The 22,746-nt window shown below is 42.4% G+C and overlaps 1 protein-coding gene across 6 annotated transcripts in view; it reads left to right on the top strand.

Annotated features, from left to right (window-relative positions):
- MECOM (MDS1 and EVI1 complex locus) overlaps positions 1 to 22,746 on the top strand; it is a 335,520-nt gene that overhangs the window by 289,303 nt on the left and 23,471 nt on the right. For 3 of the 6 annotated variants that reach the window (XM_082056557.1, XM_082056555.1, XM_082056553.1), the window contains exons 3-7: positions 382 to 516; positions 11,186 to 11,288; positions 13,494 to 13,710; positions 16,327 to 16,474; positions 17,496 to 17,649. In XM_082056557.1, the coding sequence (XP_081912683.1) occupies positions 382 to 516; positions 11,186 to 11,288; positions 13,494 to 13,710; positions 16,327 to 16,474; positions 17,496 to 17,649 (757 nt within the window). Of the gene's footprint in view, positions 1 to 381; positions 517 to 11,185; positions 11,289 to 13,493; positions 13,711 to 16,326; positions 16,475 to 17,492; positions 17,650 to 22,746 lie in introns of all 6 variants that reach the window. The other 3 variants (XM_082056554.1, XM_082056552.1, XM_082056556.1) reach the window with 1 other exon arrangement.

Below are 22,746 nucleotides of genomic sequence, written 5' to 3'. Positions count from 1 at the left end.
TGACAGAATGGTATTTAATTTAAATAATAACTTTAAATGTGAGGAGTCATCGATGAATTAAAAACAAAAATCAGATCCCTTTGAAATTAACATAGTGTTTCTTAGCAATAATTAGGCAATGCCTCAATTACATGTAAACATTTGTCAAAACCTTTTTCAGCACATTTATTGTCCTGTTATTAATGTGTATGTTTTCTGACCGTTCTTTTAAAAATCTCGCCAGAGGAGTGTGTTTCTGAGTAAATTTTTCTATGTTATTATCATCATTATTATTATTATTATTATTTTCCATATGTATATCTGGAAACGTGTGGTTTATCTTTTGATTAGTATGCACAGACAGCAACAGAAAGATTTACTCTTTTCTATTTTTCCTTTTAGATCTTGGATGAGTTTTGCAATGTGAAGTTCTGCATAGACGCCAGTCAACCAGATGTAGGAAACTGGCTCAAATATATCAAGTTTGCTGGATGCTACAATCAGCACAACCTTGTTGCATGTCAGATAAGTGACCAGGTATGTGGGCTTCACTTTCTGGACTTATTTTTTTAAAGGAACTTTAAGGTGTCAATGAAAAAAAACAAACAAAAAACCCCACAACAGCAATTCACAGCAGATTTTGGCCTGTTTGTTGTTATGGCAAAAGATAAGACAGAGATGTGAAATGCAGAATAATTTCAATTATGGATGGCAGATGATATGATTTTTCTATTTTTCCACGTTGCTGTTCAATTCATTTTTATTTTTTTTAATCTTATAACTGCTAAAAATTGGGACTGCTGTCCTAGGAATATAAAGCCTGTATTTGCTGATTTTTGGATTAGCAGCATTTTCTGGTTCCTGTTCCAGTCCACTTGGATTGCTACATTAAACCGATGGGTTTATCAGAAGCTGTAACGTGAAATTAATAGCAAGAATAGGGGAGAAGACACAAAACTGATAATGCTGCCAATGTAGCTGCATGTATGGGACTTTGGATTTGAATGCACACATGCATGATTGTTATTATGCCTTCTCATACACTTTGCTAGAACTCAGAATACTTTTATGCTGAACCAGGATCTTCAGTAGTTTTCTTTTTCTTTTCATTTATTGCAATTAAATCCACTTGTTGTTGGGCTGAAATGTTATTTATCTTTGTGTGTTGGAAAAATGGCTGGAATAGGCAGAGGAAGGACGCGGTGAAGCATTTTGTTTTCAATTATGCTGATGAGTTATTAGGTGTTTGTTAAGGTTTGCTTTAGTCTGTGGATCATACATGCCGTTATGAAATATTTTAATGGGTGAAGTTAGGTTAAGCAAGCTGTACTCCTCTCAAGTAAAAATATCTAAAATAGCAAAGCAACAACTGCTTGTGAATTCTTGTTTCCAATTTAAACTTTACTACCTGCAACATAGGATTCGATTCATTTAATCAGTGTTTCATTTTTCACCACTTAATTAACTGTATCAGGTGAATGTTAAAGATTATCTTTAGCTGATTTAATTGCCTTGACAGTATTGAAAGAAGAATCACAACCAGGCACAAAGCTTCAATTAGAAATCATTCCTTCTAATCAAATTCCTTATGTATAGGAAATGAATGTGAGACAGCCTGCTATTTCCAGCACAGCAGTATGTGTTTCTCTTATGTGAGATAGTTGATTAAACACAGTTTAAATAACTTTTTCAGATTACTTCTTTTTCAAATTTTCAACTTTTACAATTCAGCACATGTAACACAGAATGAACCAGCCAACTGAGATGTAATTTCTTTTTTATGTAGCAGCTGGTTTAACTGAAGAATCTGTAAACATTATTAGTAAATACAAAATACATTTTCTGAGTTGAAACATGCTTTACAGTAAAAAACACAATACATTCAATGCAGAGCATTTACGGATGCGGTGATACGAAAAGGAAACTACCCAGATCAATTGAAACAGCAAATTCAAATATTTTATGTTTAATAAGAGCTGACGTAGAAAGATTAGAAGTAGAATCACATGCGTTGGTCACAATAACTTACTGTCTTTGCATTGGTGATCTGTAACTTAAAGTACACGGGAGGCTGAAACAGCAGCATCTACCTCTGCGGCGCAGACACGGACCCACGTTTTGACGTTTTTGGAGGGAAAGTTATGGCGCTTGTAACTTTCTCTTTTTTTACTGTTTACATTTCTGAGCTTCGGTAATGGTGGCTGTACTGCTGCCAATAATTTCTTTCATTCACTGGAGACTTGTTATTTATTTTGCACAGTATCGTGCTGTTCATAATTCCATATTTTTATAGCTTATTGTTGCTGAGATTTGCAAATTAAGAATTGGTTGTCTTTCAAGTAGCGTGTTGTGAACTGGGTGCTGTCAGCAAGAGATTGTTGTTCGTTTGGCCCTATGGAAATGCTGCACATTTACCCACAAAAATTGTACGCGTACTCCAGCGTTTTATGACCAGAGCTTAAAAAGTTAATGCTAAAAATGTGCTCTCGAATCTTAAAGCAAAAAAAGCCTTTCTAACAGCTCCTCCTTCTGCTTTCTTCTGGCACAAGCTCACCAGAGGTAATATAAAATATAATAGGGAGGCAAACTGGGAAATGGACATTACATGGCCAAACGTGTGCGTGTACAAGGAGTGACAAATGCAAGTCAGGACTGAGCGTGCGTATGTGTGTGTATGGACTGCGTGGGGCTGCCTGGGGGTCAGGCTGCTGCTGTAGCTTATAGGGGGAATAAAAAAGGAAAAATAAAGAAAAAAATAAAGGAAAAAATAAAATAAAATAAAAGAAAAAGGGTGAAAGCACTAGGATGTGTATCAGTGGTTGCAGCTAGAGCTGGAGGGCAGGGGCGTGGGGACACCCCGCTCCCCCTCGGTACCCCCAGGAATAAGAAGTGCCTCAGCAGCCCTGGTCACACAGGGACCATCCCCGTTTTGGGAGATGCTGCTCGCTCCTGAGGCACAGACACTGGATCAGCAGTAATTGTTCACCTCTAATTGCTTCAACTCATCTGTAAAATTCACAAGCAAACATTGGGCTGTACCTGAGAAGGTAAAAGATCCTGCCGGCGCTCCCCGCCTCATGCTGCCCACAAGTTTCTGCTGCTAAATTCGAGCTTGAGTGACACATAGGTATGATTCCCAGACTGCTTGAGGCAGAATTCAGATGAATCTCAGGGCGATATGTAATCTAGTTGCTGTGCTAAGCTCTACCTTCTGTATTTAACAAAAAGAGTGAAAGAAAAACATTTTGCATTGTTTTCTCTGTTGGACTTTTAGCAGAGACACACCACCCCACCCCCTGACTCACGGTTGGGGTTAAGTTTCATCACTTAGGATCAACTTTACAAAAGGCCTGGGCTCGCTCTTATGACTGTATAAATGAGCTTTCTAAGACAAACAGCTCAATAATGGTGGGATGCAGTCAAAACATGCACACTGGATACAACTCACATTTCATTTGATTGGAGGTGGAGTAGGGTTTAAAAGCTGCGTTTTATTTTATTTTCTTTTTTAATTTCAAACAAAGTTGATCTAGGATTTCTCTTTGCTGTCTTCTTCTTATCTCCTATCATACCAAATCTAACCTGAACATATGTAATTTAAGATGTACATGAATAATAAAATTCCACAAACAGGGCACTCTTATTTTTTCCTTTCCCTAAAGACCCTGCAGTGTGTGCAGAACTGCAGAGTCTTGTCACTGTTATTGCCCTGGAATGTGTTTTTTTCAGCTCAGAGTCAGGATTCAATACCAGTTTCTGCTAACTTGGACAACTGTCCCGTGTTATCATTAAACATCTATTAGTTCAACTTTTTAATATTTTCAAATTATTAGCCCTCTTAGGTTTTCTGTCAACACTGTCATTCCAGCAAAAGCATTTTAAAGTATATATATATATGTGTTAATGAAAGTGCAGTTGCAAATATAGTAGGGACTATAGCCATAGTATGTCAGGGACTGTCACACATTCCAGGCACATTTTCAGTCTGGGATCACTGTCACCTTCAAGCTATACAAAAATACTGTCTTTTTTCTTTATATTTTTTTTTCTTCTAAGGAATGTAGTTGGTAGCAGTTGAAGTTAAAACTCTGGAGTGTTTTCTTTATCTTGCTTATTGCTTGCAGAGCTCTGCCAGTGATACAGCCACATAATGCTGTGAAACTGCCCTGAGCTTCCAGGTCTCTTCCCCCTCCAAAAAGCAGCTCCTGAAGATTCTCTTTGGTTTATCCATGGAAAACTCCAAGTGGCTCAAGATCAGTTTACTGAGGTTTTGCTGAAATAGATTTTCTGTAGTTCTTTATTTTTTGGTCTGTGTTTTGTTTCCTTATACTCAAGTATATTCCAGCGCGACGAGAGAAAAACCGGTAGTATTACACTCTTAACAACATGCCCGATGTCAGCGATATAAACTTACACGAGTGAACCTACCGCTGTAGGTTTCAGCAGATCTGATCACATCTTACACGTTTTACAAACCTTTTTAATCTGCAGACACAGCTTCATGTTTCAGGTTTTACTGCCGCTGCCCCCACCTCCGCGGCAGGCGGGGAACGGCACAGGCTCCTCCAGCAGCCCTGGACACAAAGCCACCTGCAAAAGTTGTGGGTTTAAGGAATAGTTTTGAGGCTTTGTTGTCGGAGAGTGAAATTAAGGTTTTGGTTGTTGTGGGTCAGGAGGGCATTGGCATGCTGAGCTCATACGGGGCCCTATTCTGCCATGATTCTTCCTGTGACTTATTAGTTTATTAAGCAAATAAAGCTTAATCCGGCTCCCACTGAAAATCTGTCTCCAGTGGAGCGGGGTCGTGTTAGCGTAGGGCTGGTGGAACGAGGAGCTCGTCAGTGGTGATTTTCCACTTATTGCAGTTAGAGCTGAGGCTGGGGGTGAAACTCCTGCCTGGTCTTTATGTCTGTCTGTGTTATCTGGAGCTTAATGTTCTGGTGCTGTTACTGCTCTCAGTGTTGGCCTGTCCTGACGTGACCTAAAAGAAATCATTCAGAACCAAAACTGGCAATGAGTTGTTGCCATTTCTACAAAGTGATAAGTTTTTATTGGCGATTCGTGTTTAATAAAAGAGGTAAAGCATGTCGTTTCTAAGCAAAAATGCCCTTTTTTGTGATAAGAGCTGTCAAATCATACTCTTATGCTCACCAGAAAGAGTATTGAGGATTATTCACGTCCACAGAGCCAGGACAAGGCTGCAACTCACTTGACACGTCATGTGGTTAATGAGTGAAGGTGGGATATGGGATGTTAGAAGACAACCACATGGTGAGGTCATCTCAGGAGAACTGGTGGGCACACAGAAGTTGTGGTCTGGCATTGGTGTCAGCAACCCCCGAGCAGGAGGTTTTGCAGGGCTGAAGCAGCTTGGCTGGATGTGGCAGCCCATCACCCAGCCCCAGGGCTTTCACAGAGGCTAAAATTTGCCTATGATGGAAGAAGACATGACTATCACTGAGGAGGTGACCTGCAGCCCCCAAGACACTGAAGAAGGTGCCCTGTGGAGGGACATCCCCCAGCTCCCTCCTCACTTCAGGGGAGCAGGAGGCACCTCTTGCCTCAGAAGGTGGAAAAATGGGGTTCCTGGTGCCATTTCAGGAGAACGTCCTTGCTCCAATCCCTTCCTACTTGATCTGCTTTGGCAGTTTTGGGGCATTTTGGAAGTGAGGAATGAAGGGGCTTGCAGTCCTGGTGCTAAGCATGGTGATGCTCCTTCACCATCTCAGCAGGGTGAAGGGGAAGGTCCCTCCTCTCACCAGGCTCCCACCCGTGCCTCTGCAGCCACTTGCACGTAGACATTTGCTGAGTTTCGCCTGTGGAGTTTTGCTAAAGTTTTCTTTGGGTCTGATACAGCACTCAGGAAGGACTCCTCTACATTAGCCCTTGAAAAAACTCCAGTTCATTTCAATTTATCATTTGCCTGAGTATGGCAAGAAGAACTTGGCTCAGGTTTCATCACATAGTTCTCCAGCTGCAGAAGTTGTTCATCACAGGAGCTAAAATTGAAGCTTTGCTCTTTGGACCTCTTTCTTTTCATTTTTTTTCTCCCTCAAATGCTTAATTATGGCTTGTTGTGAGGTTACGTGTCCGCTCATCCTTCCCATTTTTTCTGGTGGGCATAAATCCTGATTTCGATCAAGCTCCTTGAACACAACACCTATTATTAGTTTTGGGCATTTAATTTGTTTTGCTTTTCAGGCCGGTTCCACTCTTGCTCCAAAGCAGCGCGGAGGTCAATGCCAGTTGGCAGCGTGTTCCTCCTCTCTGGGTGCTTGTTTTCCTACCCAGGCTTGAGACATGCTCCCCTCTGGTACCCCAGTCCCCAAAAGTGGCTGAGAGATGGGAGCAGTGCCGTGTTTGGGGCACGTGTACCCATGGCATTGTATTTAAGGCCCGTCAGTCACTGGATGTCAGTGCAGGAGCAGCAGCACAGGGCTCTGTGGGTGCTGGTGGGCTTCACCAGGCTTTTTTGAGGGTGTGCTCTACTTTTAGGATCCTTTGTTCCTTCCCACCATCCCATCCAGAGGGATTTCTTTGCTCGGTCATCCCGCTTGCACCAGCGTGGTGCAGGACATAGTCACTTGGTGCCTTGTTCCACAGCAGTAGCTCTAAGTTCAATGCGTCACATTGGGGGTTAAAGTACAAATAGCACTGGCTCTGAGCAGCATCTCTCACCTGCCCTAAAATCTGAATTTCTCAGGCAGCACTGGGGCATGTGCAGTGTTTTCCAAAGCTCTTCTAGACACAGGAATAAAGGGTTTAGTTGGGCGCAATGGAATACAACTCCTCTTCAGGGTTGAGCAGAACAGATGCATGTGTAGCAGCTGGTGTCTTTGCTGAAGTGTTGCTTTTCCCTCCCCAAACCAGCAGCCTTTGGTTAAACCTTCCTGGGGACCTGGCGACAGGCTGGGCAGGAGCAGGGGGTCAGAAACGGGGGTGCGGGTCTGGCGGGGCAGGCGGGATCCCGGGGCTCTTCAAAGCTCGCAGGAGGCAGCGGCCAAGCGCGCGGCCTCGGCCCGAGCTCGCGGGGAGTGCGTTTTCGCTATTATTTCAATTATTACAACTTCCTGAATAGGTTGAAGGTCATTCATAATTCACGCTTCTGTCATCTTTACGCATGCCAAATGCAGTCTATTAAGCATAAATAAAATTTCAAGTGCCTGACCAGGAAAAGTAAACTGGGATTCATAACAATGAGGTCTTATTCATCCATTTAAAAGTAAATTGCGTGTGTTCCTTTTTTTTTTTTCCCCCCCCCTCCCCTTTTCCTTTACAGCTTTGCAGTTTGGGAGCTTTTACTTCTGCTCGGTAGCATAAATATATGTGACCTGTGGTGTAGGCAGGCGCAGAGGACTGATGAGTTAGGCCTCCCCCAACTTCTCCCCACCTCAGACCCTCTGAACTTTGAAAGTGTTTCCAGATCTGGATCCGATTTTGCTCTTCCTATATAAACTGCAGTCACACACCGCTGATCCCAGGGCATGTGAAATGTGCATCTGGACCTTGCTTGTATTTTCCCCCCACACACTCTGTTTGTTCCTCTACTGTGCAGCAGCTCTTCCTATGCTTCTTGAGGCAAACTGGTGCTAAAAAAACTACTAGTTGGCTAATTTATGTGAATTTCTCTTATCCATAAATGCCTCTCCAAAGCAGCAATCATTGGGCATGTAGCATTTTTGAAATGATTCTAATTCTTTTGCTTAAATGCAGGCTTAAATCAATGAGAATCAAGTTTTAAGGTCAAATATATTTGCTTATAAATTTTAAATTGTTGTTATCTCTATGCAAAAATAAATGACTTCTAATAGCTGATCCATAGCAGAATTCCAGAAAAGTGGCTTGTGCATTGGGAGTGCAGGTTAACCCAAGAAAGTCAGGTAACAAAATGGGCTTGGTAGGCTAAAGAGGTGAAAGTCAGAAAATTAAAACCTTTCATTAATTACAGTAAAGTCAGGGCTGCGTCCAAGAAATCTTCAAGCTTTGCAATAGAAGAGTCCATTTATTTTACATTACCTTTTCCTAATACTGAAAATACCACCTGTGGTAGAGGTTATTTTTGTTGTTGCAAAGCAAGGGCAGCCAGGAGGGAACCTGGGGGGTAATTTCTGAGTTTTCCCATCCGGGGGCTGGCTGGACCCCCATGCGTCTGCCTTCAGGAGGCTGCTGCTTCTTAAAAACTTGAGCAATATAGTACATTACCATGGGACATAGATAACTTCTTAGTTTTTCTCAAACAAGGTAATTCCAGGAGGTTTTAAGTGGGAAGAGTGAGAAAAAAGCTTTTCACATTAAGTAATAAGGACAGCTATAAAAATCAGATTAAATTTAACTGTGCGCTTGGTTTGGTTTGAAGTTCAACATGTTTTGGTTTAGATTCTCTCGGAACACAACCTGATGTATAAAATATTAGTGTACTTGGGGTTTTTAAAAAACTATTTTTAATAATAATAATTAAAGGTAGTATTTTAATAATAATAACGATGTCAAAATGCTAGAGCTGGAAATCTGCCACTTGGACCTTGTCTTTGGAGAGCATCAGTTCCAGGATTCAAGATATAGAAACGTCACTCAACCTGAAGCATAGAGCTTTTTGGGTACTTGCATCCTGTCTGCCCACTGAGGTATACGAAGGCTGACCAGGTAGTTTCTGATGAGCAGCTCAGTCACCTCTGATATTTTCAAATACCAACACAGGACGATTGGCTGCAGAGTTTACACCCTGGATAGGGATTTGTTGCACAGCTGCAAGAAAGACGCTGCATTGTCCCGGGGCTTTCCGAAGAGGTGTGATGGACCCCAGCACAGCACTTTGTGAACAAGACCCTCTTTATGCCACTGTACAGTCCACGTGTCCTCACTTTGCGACGAGAGGTGAAAAGGTCTGTCAAAATACCTTTGACAGGACAGCATGAGCAGAGGAGGAAAAATACTGGAGAAGGCTTCACTGTGGTTTTTCTTTGCTCCTGGGTGTGGATGCACTGCTGACCTCAGAGGAACAGCTGAGTTTACCCGACTGTGACACAAAACCGGCAGCATCGAGGCAAGTTCCGGGCGGATCGGTCCTGGGCAGAGCAGGAGCTTTGGCACAGTCCCCTTTGAGTCCATGGCGGTCCCACCAGGCCAAAGGGTGGGCCTGATCCTGCTCCCACCCCAAGTGGGAGTTGGGTGCTGTCATAGCTGCGAGGTCTGCAGAAGTCTCTTGGATCCAATGCCGCATGTCTTGCACATACTATTTCCACCCAAGGCCAGCCAGCAACTTGGTTTATCTTCCATAGATTGGACTGCAACTTCCCTTTTGGATATGTGGAGACCGTTATACTTCTGGAAGAAAAAACCTGTTTTTTAATATATTTAGCTTAAAAAATGTTCACTGGATGTAGCACTGACCAGATTTATTTGCAGGAGTTAAAAGCTGGCTTCACTTAAATGTATTTCAGACTTTAATCAAATGAGTTTCATTGCCCCGGCCGCATCCCCAGCACACCAAAGCCCACACACCAGCCCTGTGTTCTTCGGGGCAGCATCAGCTCCAGAGGGGATTGTGGTACCAAGTATTCACCCGGCTGCATGAAGAGACATGCATGAGACCCTGCTGTGGTTCTTTTGGCTCCTTGCACCCTTCAAAATACTCAGTGGAGCTCAAAATCCCCTCGACATGGGGTAAAAATGGCAAGCCCAAGCAAACCCAGCTGATGATGGTGTGAAAGAGGAGGGAGGTGTAGCCTGGGCAGATCAAGCTGCCCATAAATTCCTTCTCCTGGCTTCTGTGGGGAAATTTTGCCATAAGCAAGGGGTTGTGACATGGGTACCTTGTGCCCCATGTGTTTTCCCAGCACTCCTGGCACCTGGAGAGGGGCGAGCATAAGGGTGGTGGGACGAGCTGGCCCTGGCAGCCTTCACCACCACTCACATGTGCCTCCTCCGGAGCGGTTTTGGGACGAAGTGAAGAAAAGAAAACATATGCGAGGAAAATGCAACTTATTTCATTATTTTTAGATATTTAGCCAAGATCTGTGGGCAAAGGCTGCTTGTGCAGAAAGAAACGATAAGGCTATACGGCCACCTCCTGGAGGACATCGGTATGTGCTCTGCTGCCGGGGCCACCCTATGGGTGACGGTTCATGTGTGGCCTGGCGAGGAAAATACCCGCCCATCTCTAGATACCTGTACCTGCTTTGTGACAAACCCATCTGTTAGACTTTAAATGGTAGAGGTGATTTTCTGCCTTTCTCACATTGCCCTGAAATGGGTATTGAGAGTTAAGAGTTCGGGAGTGAAAAATTTAAAAATACATTCGTCCGAGAAAATGCAAATGCATCATTTTTTAGTGTAGGAAACAGAGATGTCATGTGTTTTTGTTTAACAAAGCCCGAGGAAGTTACTAATATTTATTTAAGCTGCTTCGTGGAGCTTTTTAGTGCTCTTCACATTTCCTGCTGAGACAGAAAGCAGCCACATGGATTTTGGGAATTTCCTTTCGGCAGAGCCTCCCGGTGCCGGCACGTGCTTGCTCTGGGTGCACAGATCCAGGGAGCAGCCCCTGGCTTCTCCGCTGGGCTCCTTCCCAACGACAAACACAGACCCCAACATCACCTGTGCTGGGGGACCAGGTGCCACTGGCCAGAGTTTCCACCAGTGGCTTTGGCTGTTGGTGGCTTTTCTTCATCTGGGACTGATTTTTCCTTTGATTCTTGTTTGAAGCTACGGAGTAACCAGGCACACTGGTTTGTATAAGTGACTTCCTGGACTGTGTAGATTATTGAAGTGGAGGGGTTGGATGCCCACTGTTTGATCAGCAGCATCTTCTCAGGACAGTTTTAGTAGCTTTTCCCAGTGCCACAGGAGTTATTTCACCTATGCAGGTTCCTCAGGGATGCATTTTATGGCTACATGGGTTTGGTATAACTAAGCATGCAAATTGCTGGTGGTATTTGCAGCCACCACGTAACCTATTTTGCAGCAGAGGCTGTTGAAAGCAATTGTCCTTTTAGTTTTCACAGCACCCAATGCTCCAATGGCTTTGGGGCTGGAAGGAGCAGACCTGCCATAGCCAAAGTTGGCACCTCTTCAGCAACCAACAACCAGCACCCACAATGCGGCAGAGTCTGGCCATGAGGTTTCGATCCTGTAATACTCACTGGCAGTGGTTTATGCCTCTTTGTCTTTTGTGGTAGTCATGTTGCTGTCTCTTTTTATTTTCCAGATATTCTACAGAGTGGTAGCGGATATTGAGCCAGGAGAGGAGCTCTTACTGTTCATGAAGAGTGAAGATTATTCGCATGAAACAATGGCTCCGGACATTCATGGTTAGCCACTTCTTATCATCTAATCTAATAGAAAGCATTATTTAAATTAGGCAAAAAAAGATACGGAGATTTCTCCCCTGTAGGAATTCTTTTGAAATCCAGGATGGCTTCAGTTTAGCCAGGGAAGAAAGCTGGACCACAGTCGTGTTTGTCTAACTTCTGCATGTCTGTTTATCTGAATGTATTCAGTGAATAAACTAGTCTGATATTATCATGACTCCTTCAGTCCCTCTGAAGGGTGGGTTTGCTTTCAAAAGTGATACTAATGCTGGTTTGCAGCTTCATTCAATGTTGCATTTGAATGCAACTTATCTGACGTTGCATTTTCTACCTGCTAATCTGGCGATCTCTAGTTTGCACAGTCGATATTTCTCAGCATTGTATCCTTGCAGCTCCTAATGTCGTTCAGGTTTTCCCCTCACTTACTCAAACCTCCACAACAGAAACAGAGGCCTGCAGATGTAACTGAGGGTTGTAGTAGGCTTTGAGATTCAATCTTGATCCTTTTGTGGATATTGCAAAAGGAGAAGAAGGGTTCCTGTTGTTATCTCTAGGCCGTGCTGTTTCTGCAGGACAAAAATGTATAGACTTGGATTATAGGTTATTTTTTGTCAATTAGTCAAACAACTGTTATTCTGCCCCCTTGAAATGAGAAAAATCTCATGTTGTTAATGCTGCTGTCACTTGTGAGAACATTTGAGCCATTGCTCCTCCTGACACTTAATCACTACTCATCCAACCCATGGATCCTGGGTCTGAAACTCCTGAGCTGTTGCTCATTCTTTGCAGGTTGGGTGACCACAAACCTGTCCCCCATCTCAAAAGCTCCACTGCCTATCGGATAGTGGGTTATCCAACCATAGCAAGAGTGGGTGTGGGATATCTGCTTGATGCCCATGAGGCTGCAGTTCATGCAAATGTGGATGTTTTATAAATTCTCAAGGATTTAGGGACTGTACACAGTGGTTTTCTCAGGGCTGTGTTTTTTTTATAGCTGCCTGTACATGTAGAGGAATATCTTTTGTTCTGAAAAAAGGTGGGGATTATTCATTCATTGTAATTTGGTTTTATATGTTTGTGGCTTTTGTTTTGTTTTGTTTTCCATAGCAGTAACTTTGTTTAGTTATTGCTAAAGATGTTCTCCTTTTCAAGCATTGTGCTTTCCATGCCTAGTCGCTATGGTCAAGTAGCTATTGTATAAATGTCACCAGAGGAAATCTTTGCAGACACACACAGGAATATATCACAAAGGGCTAATCTAGAAGCAGACTGGGCCAAGTATTGCTCATGGACAGCGGACCACAGAATCTTGATGGATTTTTCTCTGGATCCACTCAACCTTCAAGTAGCAACCAATGACACACATTGGGATTTCAGTCAGACCCCTCAGTGCCTTTCTGACTCAAAGGCCCTGGGCATTTATATCTGCAGGGCAGGTAACACTAGAACCAAACCAGAGTATCTGGCTCCTTGTATGGACCATCAGGAGAAAAATTCAGCAGAAAAAAAATACCATGGGATACTCTTCTACAAGTTTGGTTTTAGAGATTTTCTTTAGCTAATCTATTATTTTTCAGGAATTGTTAATTAATGGAATGCAGTATTCCTGAGTGATCTTTTACACTCAGTTTTAGTAAGAAACACATTATGACCAATTTTATGGAATTTAAAGCAAGGTCCCCTGTCTTCATTAACCCAGTTTCAAGTGTCTCTGGCTTAACTTGAACAGGGTTGGGTGTCGGAAAAGAACTCTGATAGAAGTAAAACTCTATAACCTTTTTAAAACTCTATAGCCTTTTAAAAATTCTATAAGAACCCTTTTGGCTATTTTAGATGCTGATGTTCACATCCAAGTCAATCTCTTTCATTCAGAAAGATAGAGACTGACAGCTTCCACTGGGTCTCCACCTCAGACCCTGTATATCACCATTTAGGATGGTCTATAAACGCACCGACTTTTGTACTAAGCCGATGCTAGGGATCCCTACTGGATGTCACCCAGGCAGGACTGCACTGTCAAATATTGTAGAAATAAAGCATTATTATTAAGTGTTCTAAGGCATCCTTGTTTTTTTTGAGGTTCTCCACCTTGCCATTGAATAGCCATTTATTTAACCACACCGTCATGGAACTCCTGATAGGATGGTAGTTAAAAATGACTGAAAACTGACATGGTTTCCTATGTCCAACCTGTTTGTCTTCCAGAGGAGCGCCAGTATCGCTGCGAGGACTGCGACCAGCTCTTTGAGTCCAAGGCTGAGCTTGTAGACCACCAGAAGTTCCCCTGCAGCACACCCCACTCCGCCTTCTCCATGGTGGAGGAGGACTTCCAGAAAAAGCTTGAGAATGAGAATGACCTTCGGGATGTGCATGAAATCCAGGAGTGTAAAGAGTGTGATCAAGTCTTCCCAGACTTACAAAGGTAGGAGTAGATGCTTAAAACATGATCGAAGGAGGCAAAATCTGTAATGTCTTCAGTCAGATCATGCCAGGCATCAGCCAGGGCAGAATCTGATACCTTCATCTTCTATACAATCCAAAGATCAATATGACTTCTGTGCTGGTTGGTGTTTTATGGCATAGAAAGCAATGGAGTCTCAATAAATCAGAAATCTGATCCTTGTCCTTAAGAACTGGATCTTCTGATAATCAGACCTTTAGCTGGCATGGATTGGGCTGGTTGCAGTGAAATCAGAGGATTTATTATAGTTCAGATCAGCTAAGGTCTGGGCTCTTAATTTTGGGTAGAAATAACTTAGAACATCTTCAAGTGGTGTTCACTGGTGTTACCAATTTTGTCTTTGCAAACAAGCCGTGCTAGTTAGAGGCGGGTTCTAGATGTTAACATATATAAGTCTATATGTTAATATATATTTATAGCCATACTATCTTGAAATACTGGGGTTCATTTTTTTTCTTATACACATAGCTGTCTTTTTAAACAGACCCATGTGCATATGTACCTGAAATATGCATAGAATGGAAATAGAAAGTACAACTTCTATAAGCTGAAGACCATTTACATATTCCCTGTCATGGTGGGTTTTTTTGTGGCTATTTAAAAATAATGTATTGCAGTGCAGATTATGACAAATTTTGAAAATTACAGGAAGGTATTGAGAGTGCACAGGGTTTTCTGCAGGACATCCCTTTCAGATTTACATCTTGATGCTTTCATGACGAGGGAAGGTTGACCTCAGGCAACATTTGATAGTAATGCTGAGATATCTCAGATCAGTGTATCATTATGACCTGATCTTTACGGTTCTGCCAAATTAACGCCAGCAGAATTAAAACATGGCGTGCCAAACATTGCTCCGCACATACTTGGTCAACCCCACTGAATGGGAATTTGTGCAAGACACCAGGTCTTATTCACCGGCTGATGTTGAGCAGTATGCATGCGGCTCTGCATGTCTAATTTTCAATCAGAGTGATTGATTTGAAAGGTCTGATGGAGGTAGATCAAATCGAAAGAGTTGCAGCAATGTGGGCTGCAACATTTTTCCACATCGCGAGTTACTCGGTGTTAAACTTCTTTTCTGCCTATGAACCAGGGGACGATATCTAACATATGGGAATCATTGAGGAAATGTAAATTTAGCTTAAAATATTAAATATTGACGAGAAAGGGCAGAAAACAAAGAAGGAGTTGTCATAAATAGATGGTCAGTACTGTGAGAAAGAGTGAAAAATGAGAGAGAATGCAGTCATTCTCCGAACTCTTTAATTATTGAAAGGCTAATACACCACAAAGACAGTTCACAGCAAAAAAAGTACCGAAGTGTGCTATATCCAGATTATATAAAACAAAAGGCCTGAACGAGCCATGCTTGAGGGTGTGCGTAATTAAATGGGGAAAGAGCTGAGCAGGAAGATGGAAATCTGGGGGCCAGGACTGCGCGGTGCTGATGGCAGATCATGTACCCCAAGTTGCCACAGCCAGGGACAAGAGTCTCTAGGTCTTATGGTAAATTAGTTTACCAGTGTATGATGGAGAGTTGATTGTTACAGAAGTATTAGGAGGCGAAGCCAGATTCTATTTTTTTTTTTCCCTGTGAAAGAAGGAGTCTGAGAGGGGTAGAAGTAAAGAGCATCCTTGGGTTAAAGCATTTCCAATACTTGTGCCTGAGAATGGAGGTGGCTATTTGGACTGTACAAACCAAACAAGACGGTAAACCCGGCAGGTTTTGTCCACTAATTCAGCAGAGATCAGTGGGAGCTTCACATGAGGAAAGAATCATACAGTTTGACATCCCAGGCTAAAAATCCCAATTTCCAGTGGATTTTCTGTGAATCCACTCTTACGTTATGCAGTGATCTTTCCTTGAGCTATGCTGTGAGTTATGACCCTGTGTGTGAACAAGCAATACAAGTGTTTAAAAATATATATATTTGCTACGAATGAATAATAATACAGTAATCCATAAAATTCAGAGGCAAAAATTAATTCAAAGATGTGCAACAGAAATTAAGTGGTGATTGGATACCCTACTGATAGACTGAATAAACTGCTAAGGAATTAATAAACAGCTACACAATTGAACACGATTTATAATAATGAGGTATAACTGCAGTTGTAGTGTACTGTATTTAGAGGCTTCTTATGCTGATTTTGTCCTTCTCCAGTGGACTTAATCCTCATCTATTTCTGCTGTAAGAAAAATCAACTCCCATCAAAAGAGTGAAGTTATATCAGGTGGTGGGATCCAAGGTGTGGTTAGAGGGAAAGTCATAAAGCAGAAATAATTCAGACTGCAGGGAAGAATTACCAGAGTGAAATACTGAGAGGTGTATTAAATAATCTCCTTAGGGAGCGATGGCAGCAGCATCTCCAGGAGCCTTTGCAAGTGGCAAAACACGAGACGATGTGTTATTCTGGTAGGGAGGAGGATGTTCTGCTTCATGGCTGGGATGAACCTCGTACTCAAAGGACTTGTGTCTGTCAGGATTTGGCTTTTGGGGCTTTTTTTGCTGTAATTATGTGCTCTGCCATCTGTGTATTTGACCTCACTGGGCGCTGTTCTTGTTCCCACAGCCTGGAGAAGCATATGCTGTCGCACAGCGAGGAGAGGGAGTACAAGTGTGACCAGTGCCCCAAAGCTTTTAACTGGAAGTCCAACTTGATACGTCACCAAATGTCGCACGACAGTGGGAAGCACTATGAGTGTGAAAACTGTGCCAAGGTACAGTGAATTTGTAGGCTGCCTGGCAGTTCTTGTGCTTCTGAATGTATGGGAGCATGGAAATGGTGATGCCCAGGGCCGGGATGCAGGAGGGTGTAGGGCTTCTGCCATGCTCCAGATGGTTTCTCAAGGATTTACGCTTCTATTTTATCAATATGTTATTTTTCTACCCCTTTGAATTTGGAAATGGCTGTGGAGTCTGCAGTGAGCTCTGATGCAGGATGCTGAGCATCTCCAGGCTCAGGGCTTGGTGCCTTGCGAGGACCAGTGGGGTGTAAGAGGATCACCGAGGGGGAAGAAACCCCAGGGAGATCCTGGGCAATGGGTTCCCTCAGCTGAGTGCCAACCCCTGGGACCAGAAACTTCAGGACACTACTGCAATATAAATCAAAATAAGAAATAGCAATGGGACTTCTCATCTCTAGAGCATCTCTATTACTTCCCAGCACCAGGTTTTCTGAGTAGATTGTATATATAGGATGTGGTGCTCTGCATTGCTTTTTATCAGATTCCCAAAGCTTGGGCCTTTTGCATGAGGACTTTCTTGTTTTTAAGTAGATTTGCTGCAGTAGTGGGAATTTTATATTGAGCTGACACTCGTAAGATGCAACCAAGCCTTGGGTGCTAGGATTGTGTCGTGTACAGGATTTCTCACTGTCACAAACTCAATTGTCACCATAAAGTATTTCTATTGCAGTAATGCTTAGAGGTTTCAAGCAGCCACATTTTGACTCATTTCCTATGAAGTCCCTGACCTCAAAAGCACAATTTCTAAAGGCAGGGTCAAATGCATCTGCTGCTGTGACTGCCAAGGGGTTAACAGATCCAGCAAATACTTGACTGACTGTGGGAAACTGAGGCCCCATCCTGCAGGCACAGCTCCCATTGACGCCCATTAGTGAGGTTTTTAATCTTAAATACTCCCAAATAGCTCCCAGGTTTGAATGTTAAAAGACTCTTATAATAACTGACTTCTTCCGCAGTCAAGTTTCTTGGTTAATCAGTACTCATTTCCTAGCAGGTTTTCACGGACCCCAGCAACCTTCAGAGGCACATTCGTTCCCAGCATGTTGGGGCTCGTGCTCACGCTTGTCCAGAGTGTGGCAAAACCTTTGCCACTTCTTCAGGCCTCAAACAGCATAAACACATCCACAGCAGTGTCAAACCTTTTATATGTAAGTCTTCAACTAAACGTCTTTGGTTAAGTGTTATTTCTTTTGTCTTAAAGCAGCGTAATCTGGAAGCAGGAGGTTGCGCTGTGCTCCCTTTGAATTTCCCACTGATTTCAGGGGGCTGTGAGTTATTAAATGAGTTCTGGATAATGTGTCCAATGCAAAGTATTATTTTCATGTAATTTTCCTTTTCAAACACACTGTGTGTTGTATAAGTGTACCTGTCTTCTCTGTGCTGGATCCAGCCCTGCTGCATGGGACGGGGGTTGTGCTGGCACAGGGGGGAGGTGACAGTGCTAGGGCGGGCAGGGGAGGGTGACAGTGGCTGCCACTGTGGTTGGGACATGTTGAGAGTTTGGCAAGGCCAACAAAGACTGTGTTGCTTGAGGAATTAATTTTGGGCCACAGAGTTTCTACAGCAGATGTCATGACTTTTGCTAGAGCTGGAAAATAAACCTTAAGGCAGTGTATTTCAGTTGGAGGAGCTTGCCACCCTCCTTGAGGCTCCTTTGCATGTCCCAGGTTTAAGTATTGAGTTCAACAACAGCTGCTCCAGCCATAAAACTTGCCTCGTATGTGAGCCTGACTCTGTGCTGGGCTATAAATTGGATGTTCAGAGTCCCACGGGTTGTGTTTACTGCTGAGCCAGATCCTGCTGGGAGATGGGGAAGCCGGGTGCATGGTGCGGGAGGGTTCTTTCTCTCCCTTTCGCCAGGGAAGCAGAGGCAGAAAATACTTAGGAATATTGTTCTTGGTAGCACTCATCTCCACCATGGTCTTTCCAGGCACCTGCTATGGCTTGAAAAGCACCTTGTTACCACTTCCCCTACTTGTCTGCTAATTTTCTTAATCTTTTGCTGCTCTCAACAATAATTACCTCAAGAGGAGGAATATTGGTTTGAAACACTCATTTGTGTGAAATCTGTATACCTGCCGTTGGTTAGATAATACTTTTGGTTTGGGCTTCTTCAATGAGAAAATGTATAACTAGATCCAATAATAAACAACACCAATAATTTTCACACCTTATTACAGGTTAAGTAATTACAGTTGAAAGATTATAATTATTAGAACATAGTAACTTCTGGCTAGGTTGGGAGTCTTCAGATAGTCTCATTGCAATGCCCTACGTAAAAGTCTCTAAGTCGCACTTCTCATAAATGAAATAATCTATCAAATGCTCTTTGTTACTGTTTGTTCTGATAAATCAAAACAGCAACTGGTATTCTTCACATGTATAGTGGGAGCGATGAAAACCTATTGAGCAACCTACAACTAACAGCCATGTAATTGCAGAACAAAAGGGTTTGGAGACCACATGTTTGGTAGGCTTTGCTGAGCACTGGGAGGGAGGTTGGGTCACCTAAAGGAGATATCTGTTTTCCACCAGAAGGCCACACACCATGATTTACTTGTACCAGTCTGTTTATGGCAACTGTCTCTTATTACAGTACACCGCCCAAGCTTGAGTGAAAACTCACCAACACTAAGGTAATTACTCACTGCCGTCGCAAAATCTCCAGCCTCTCCAAATAGAAACCACATGCCATAATAGACTGAACATATTCAAAATAGTACTTACAGTAATTTTTTTAATAAGTAGAAAATATGCAGCTTAACCGTTGGCTAATTTGAGGTCCAGAGACAATCATGGTACAGAGTGTGCATAGGCAAGAGATGAATTTTTGTAATTTGGGAGCCAGATTGGGAGTTTGTGTTAAACCTGGGGTCTGTAGAGCAATAAAAGCTGCAAGCAGGGAAGCTTTCCTTACAAGTTAGTTGCTTAAAAGCGTGTCTCTGAGATTTAAAGAGTGTAGTAAGGTCTAATAGGTGAAATCAAACCCAGCTTCTGTTGCTTTGATACGTGGAAGCAATTAAAGCTGATAACTGTCCCACTTCTACTAAAGTTCAAGCAAAGCTTTACTTGGAAATAAAAGTCATGATGAAAAAGAGGCAGATCTTGTAACAGGAACTGATCTGAGGAGTCCTGGCTCCTGAGAATATCCACAGAGGTCAAGATAGTGCAATTGATTTAGATACAGAATCTCCTCCCAAGTCAGTGGGGCGCTGGGTATGTGCTTCAGGTGACAGTCCCCAAGAGTAAGACTACTCCAGGGAGTAAGGACTTCGGACCTGGGCCCAAAATTGAGAAGCCTGTGGGTTGAATAGACTGCCCGGTAAATGCAAGAGCCACCTTGGGCAAGCAGCATCTCATAAAATAGTTTTAAATATCTCTTATGCACAAAAAGGTAAAATCCTCATTACAATTGTTAATTGTTTGATTGAGATTATAATAATAAATATTTATAGGTTTTAATGGTATTGCCGTTATTGGTTTAATTTAGTTTTTAAACTGAGATAAAATGTGTTTAGTCAAATGATTAATTTGCATCTCCTGTATCAGTTTGTAAGGATATCTCTTAATCGTAAGTATTTTTGCTTTTCTCTGGGGTAGGATATTTCTTGGTTCTGTTGACTTTTGAATATACTAACGGAGAATAATAATTTAATAACGTATCGATGTTCTTTAAGGGAGAACTTTCCAAAATTTAGGAAGACCAAATCTGTGCCAAAACACCCCTTTCACCTGCTCACCATGTCAAGCCTACCTGAGTGAAGCTTTATATTTAATAGTCATGTGAATAAGGAGTAAACCCTCAACACAACCTGGCAGAAGATCAGAACTTCACAAAACATGATTTGTTTCTGATTATAGAGTAGCCTCGCCTTGTAAATGTATGCATTTGAGACTTTTTTTCTGGAAACATATATATGGTGTGATGCTCTGCTGCTATACGCTAGGCGTAATATATATAACATATATATATCTTATCAGTGTTGATAAGAGTTATCCTGCTTTACACATGGAATTTGCCCATAATATCCAAGACGAAGCTTGTGCAAATCTATGGATACATCACTCGAGTTACCATTTTAGTCAGTTTAGTTTTGTTTTCTGTGATTAACCTGATGGGAGCATGGGGAGCTCTTGGTGTGAGACCTCAACGGTGAAGGTAGGGGCCTGATTCTGTACTGGGAAGTGCGGAGGTGACTTTCATTTGTGGGAGCAGAAACCTTATGCCTCCAACTAGGCTAAAAAATAGGCGAAAACAGAAAAATCAGAGCTTCATACTGCAGCAAATAAATGAAAAATAGTTCTATATTAAATATAGTTCTATGTTAAATAGGCAAATAAAAGAAAATCCAAAAAAAATGATACAGAAACTACTTATCCAGAGAAAATCAAGCATTTTCAAGGGACTAGAATAATTTATCTCCTTTCCTCCTCATCCTCCCTCTACTCTCCTCCTCTTTATTTTTCTCTTCCTTCTTGTCTCTCTTTTTGCTTTCTCTTCCATCTTGTTTCTTCTTCATTTTTCATTTGATTTTTTATTTGCTCCGTTTTCTTTCTTGTCTTTCCTCGTGAATGAAGATTTCCAGCGGGAACGGTAACAGATACACAGCAACAAACACTCTTCCTGAATTACCGCATTGCAAATTTCCTCTGTTTGGGCCCAATTCTGCACTCTTTACCCCACCAATTGTCCCAGGGATGTCAACGGGCTGTGAACAGGGAAAAAGGAGCATCAGGCAGGATCAGGCCCTGGAACAATAGGAGCATTGTTGCCGAGATATGAAGCAGCCCGCTGAAGAGGTAAACAGTTAAGAGATGACAACAAGTGGTCAGGTTTCTCAAGGGCAGAGATTTAGAGGAGCAGGAAGGTTAGTGCGGCCCCGGTGCGAGTGGAAGTTAGAGGACGTGATTGCAGTTCATGGGAACCAAGAGTGCAGGATGGGATACATTCAATTGAGTTTCCTTTGCAGGCTCAAAATAGAGCCATTGTAAATTATGTCAGTCTGTCTCAAATCATGAAAATGATTGTTAAAAAGGCCTCGGAATACACAATGTGTATTGTTGTGTGGCTTTGATGTGTGAAAGATGAGAGCTTATGATATAACACAAATTAAATAAAAATAAAGGGTCTACATGCTTTTTCCTGGCTGGGAAAAAAAATATATATATATTTATTACAGAGGGATAACACTGCTTACTGATAATGTTCCAGCCTTGTTTTTAAACAAGTCTGGAGCTGATACTGTTCGAAAGAAGGTAGTGAGCGCCACAGACAAAATTTAGCATAACGAAAAGCACAAGACATAGCGCAGCCTTGGGACTTGCCCAACGCCCCTGCTTATGCAAAGGGTGCCAGAAAGGGATATAAAAAGCCTCTGGGGAGATTCATCCTTTCCCAAAGCGCATTTTAGCTTACAGACTCATAACTTGGTTGCTGCCCCAATTTGCTCCCTAAGGTCTGTAGCAGCCAGAAAAACAGGGACCTGTAAAATCCCATTGGCTCAATGATGTGATTCACTCTTCATAGTGTCTCCCTGTGCACCACCGGGATCACTTCCAGCCTCCTGCGCCTGGAAATGGTTGCTGGAAGCCGTGCTCTGATGTGCCAAGTCAGATAGCAGGTCCTTGAACTCCTAGATCTCCTCCCCTCTGAGGTTTCAGGTTTTCTCCAAGTGCTTCTTTTGTGAGGCTGAAGCTTTTCTCATCCCAGAGGAGTTTGAAAGGAAATCCATCAAACTGTTTTGAGCATCAGACACGCAAATAAATACAGCTGCATTCTTGAAGGAAATTGTTGTTGAAGTATAGTGTACTTTTTCATGTACAAGAGACAAATAAGTGACATTATGCCTAGTAAAGTTATTAAGATGTGGAATTTAAAGTTAACGGTATCCCGGACACCTGTAGGGACTATACATATGCACTACATGAATAGAAACACTTTGAACATGTGAGAGTACCAGACTGAGGTTACTCTAGAAGATCTGCCTGGAATTTCATGAAATTACCTTCTTAATTGTAAGTGGAAAAAAAAATGGTGTTAATAAGAGTACACAATTGGAAATACCTGGTTGTTTCCTCCTTCACCCCTTTCCTATCCTTGTGGTCTTGCAGACTGAAAGCTTTGTGAGGCTGCTCTGTCTGTCACCCCTCTGGTCCTGCAAATATTTGTTTTAATGACTTTCCATGTGTGAATAGTGACATAAATGGACGTCATTTGAAGATACAAGTGCTCGCTCGCTCAGGAG

Source organism: Streptopelia decaocto, assembly GCF_964273445.1.
Source record: "Streptopelia decaocto genome assembly, chromosome: 6".
NCBI classification, from domain to species: Eukaryota; Metazoa; Chordata; class Aves; order Columbiformes; family Columbidae; genus Streptopelia; species Streptopelia decaocto.
This window is presented reverse-complemented; position numbering and strand designations above follow the sequence as displayed.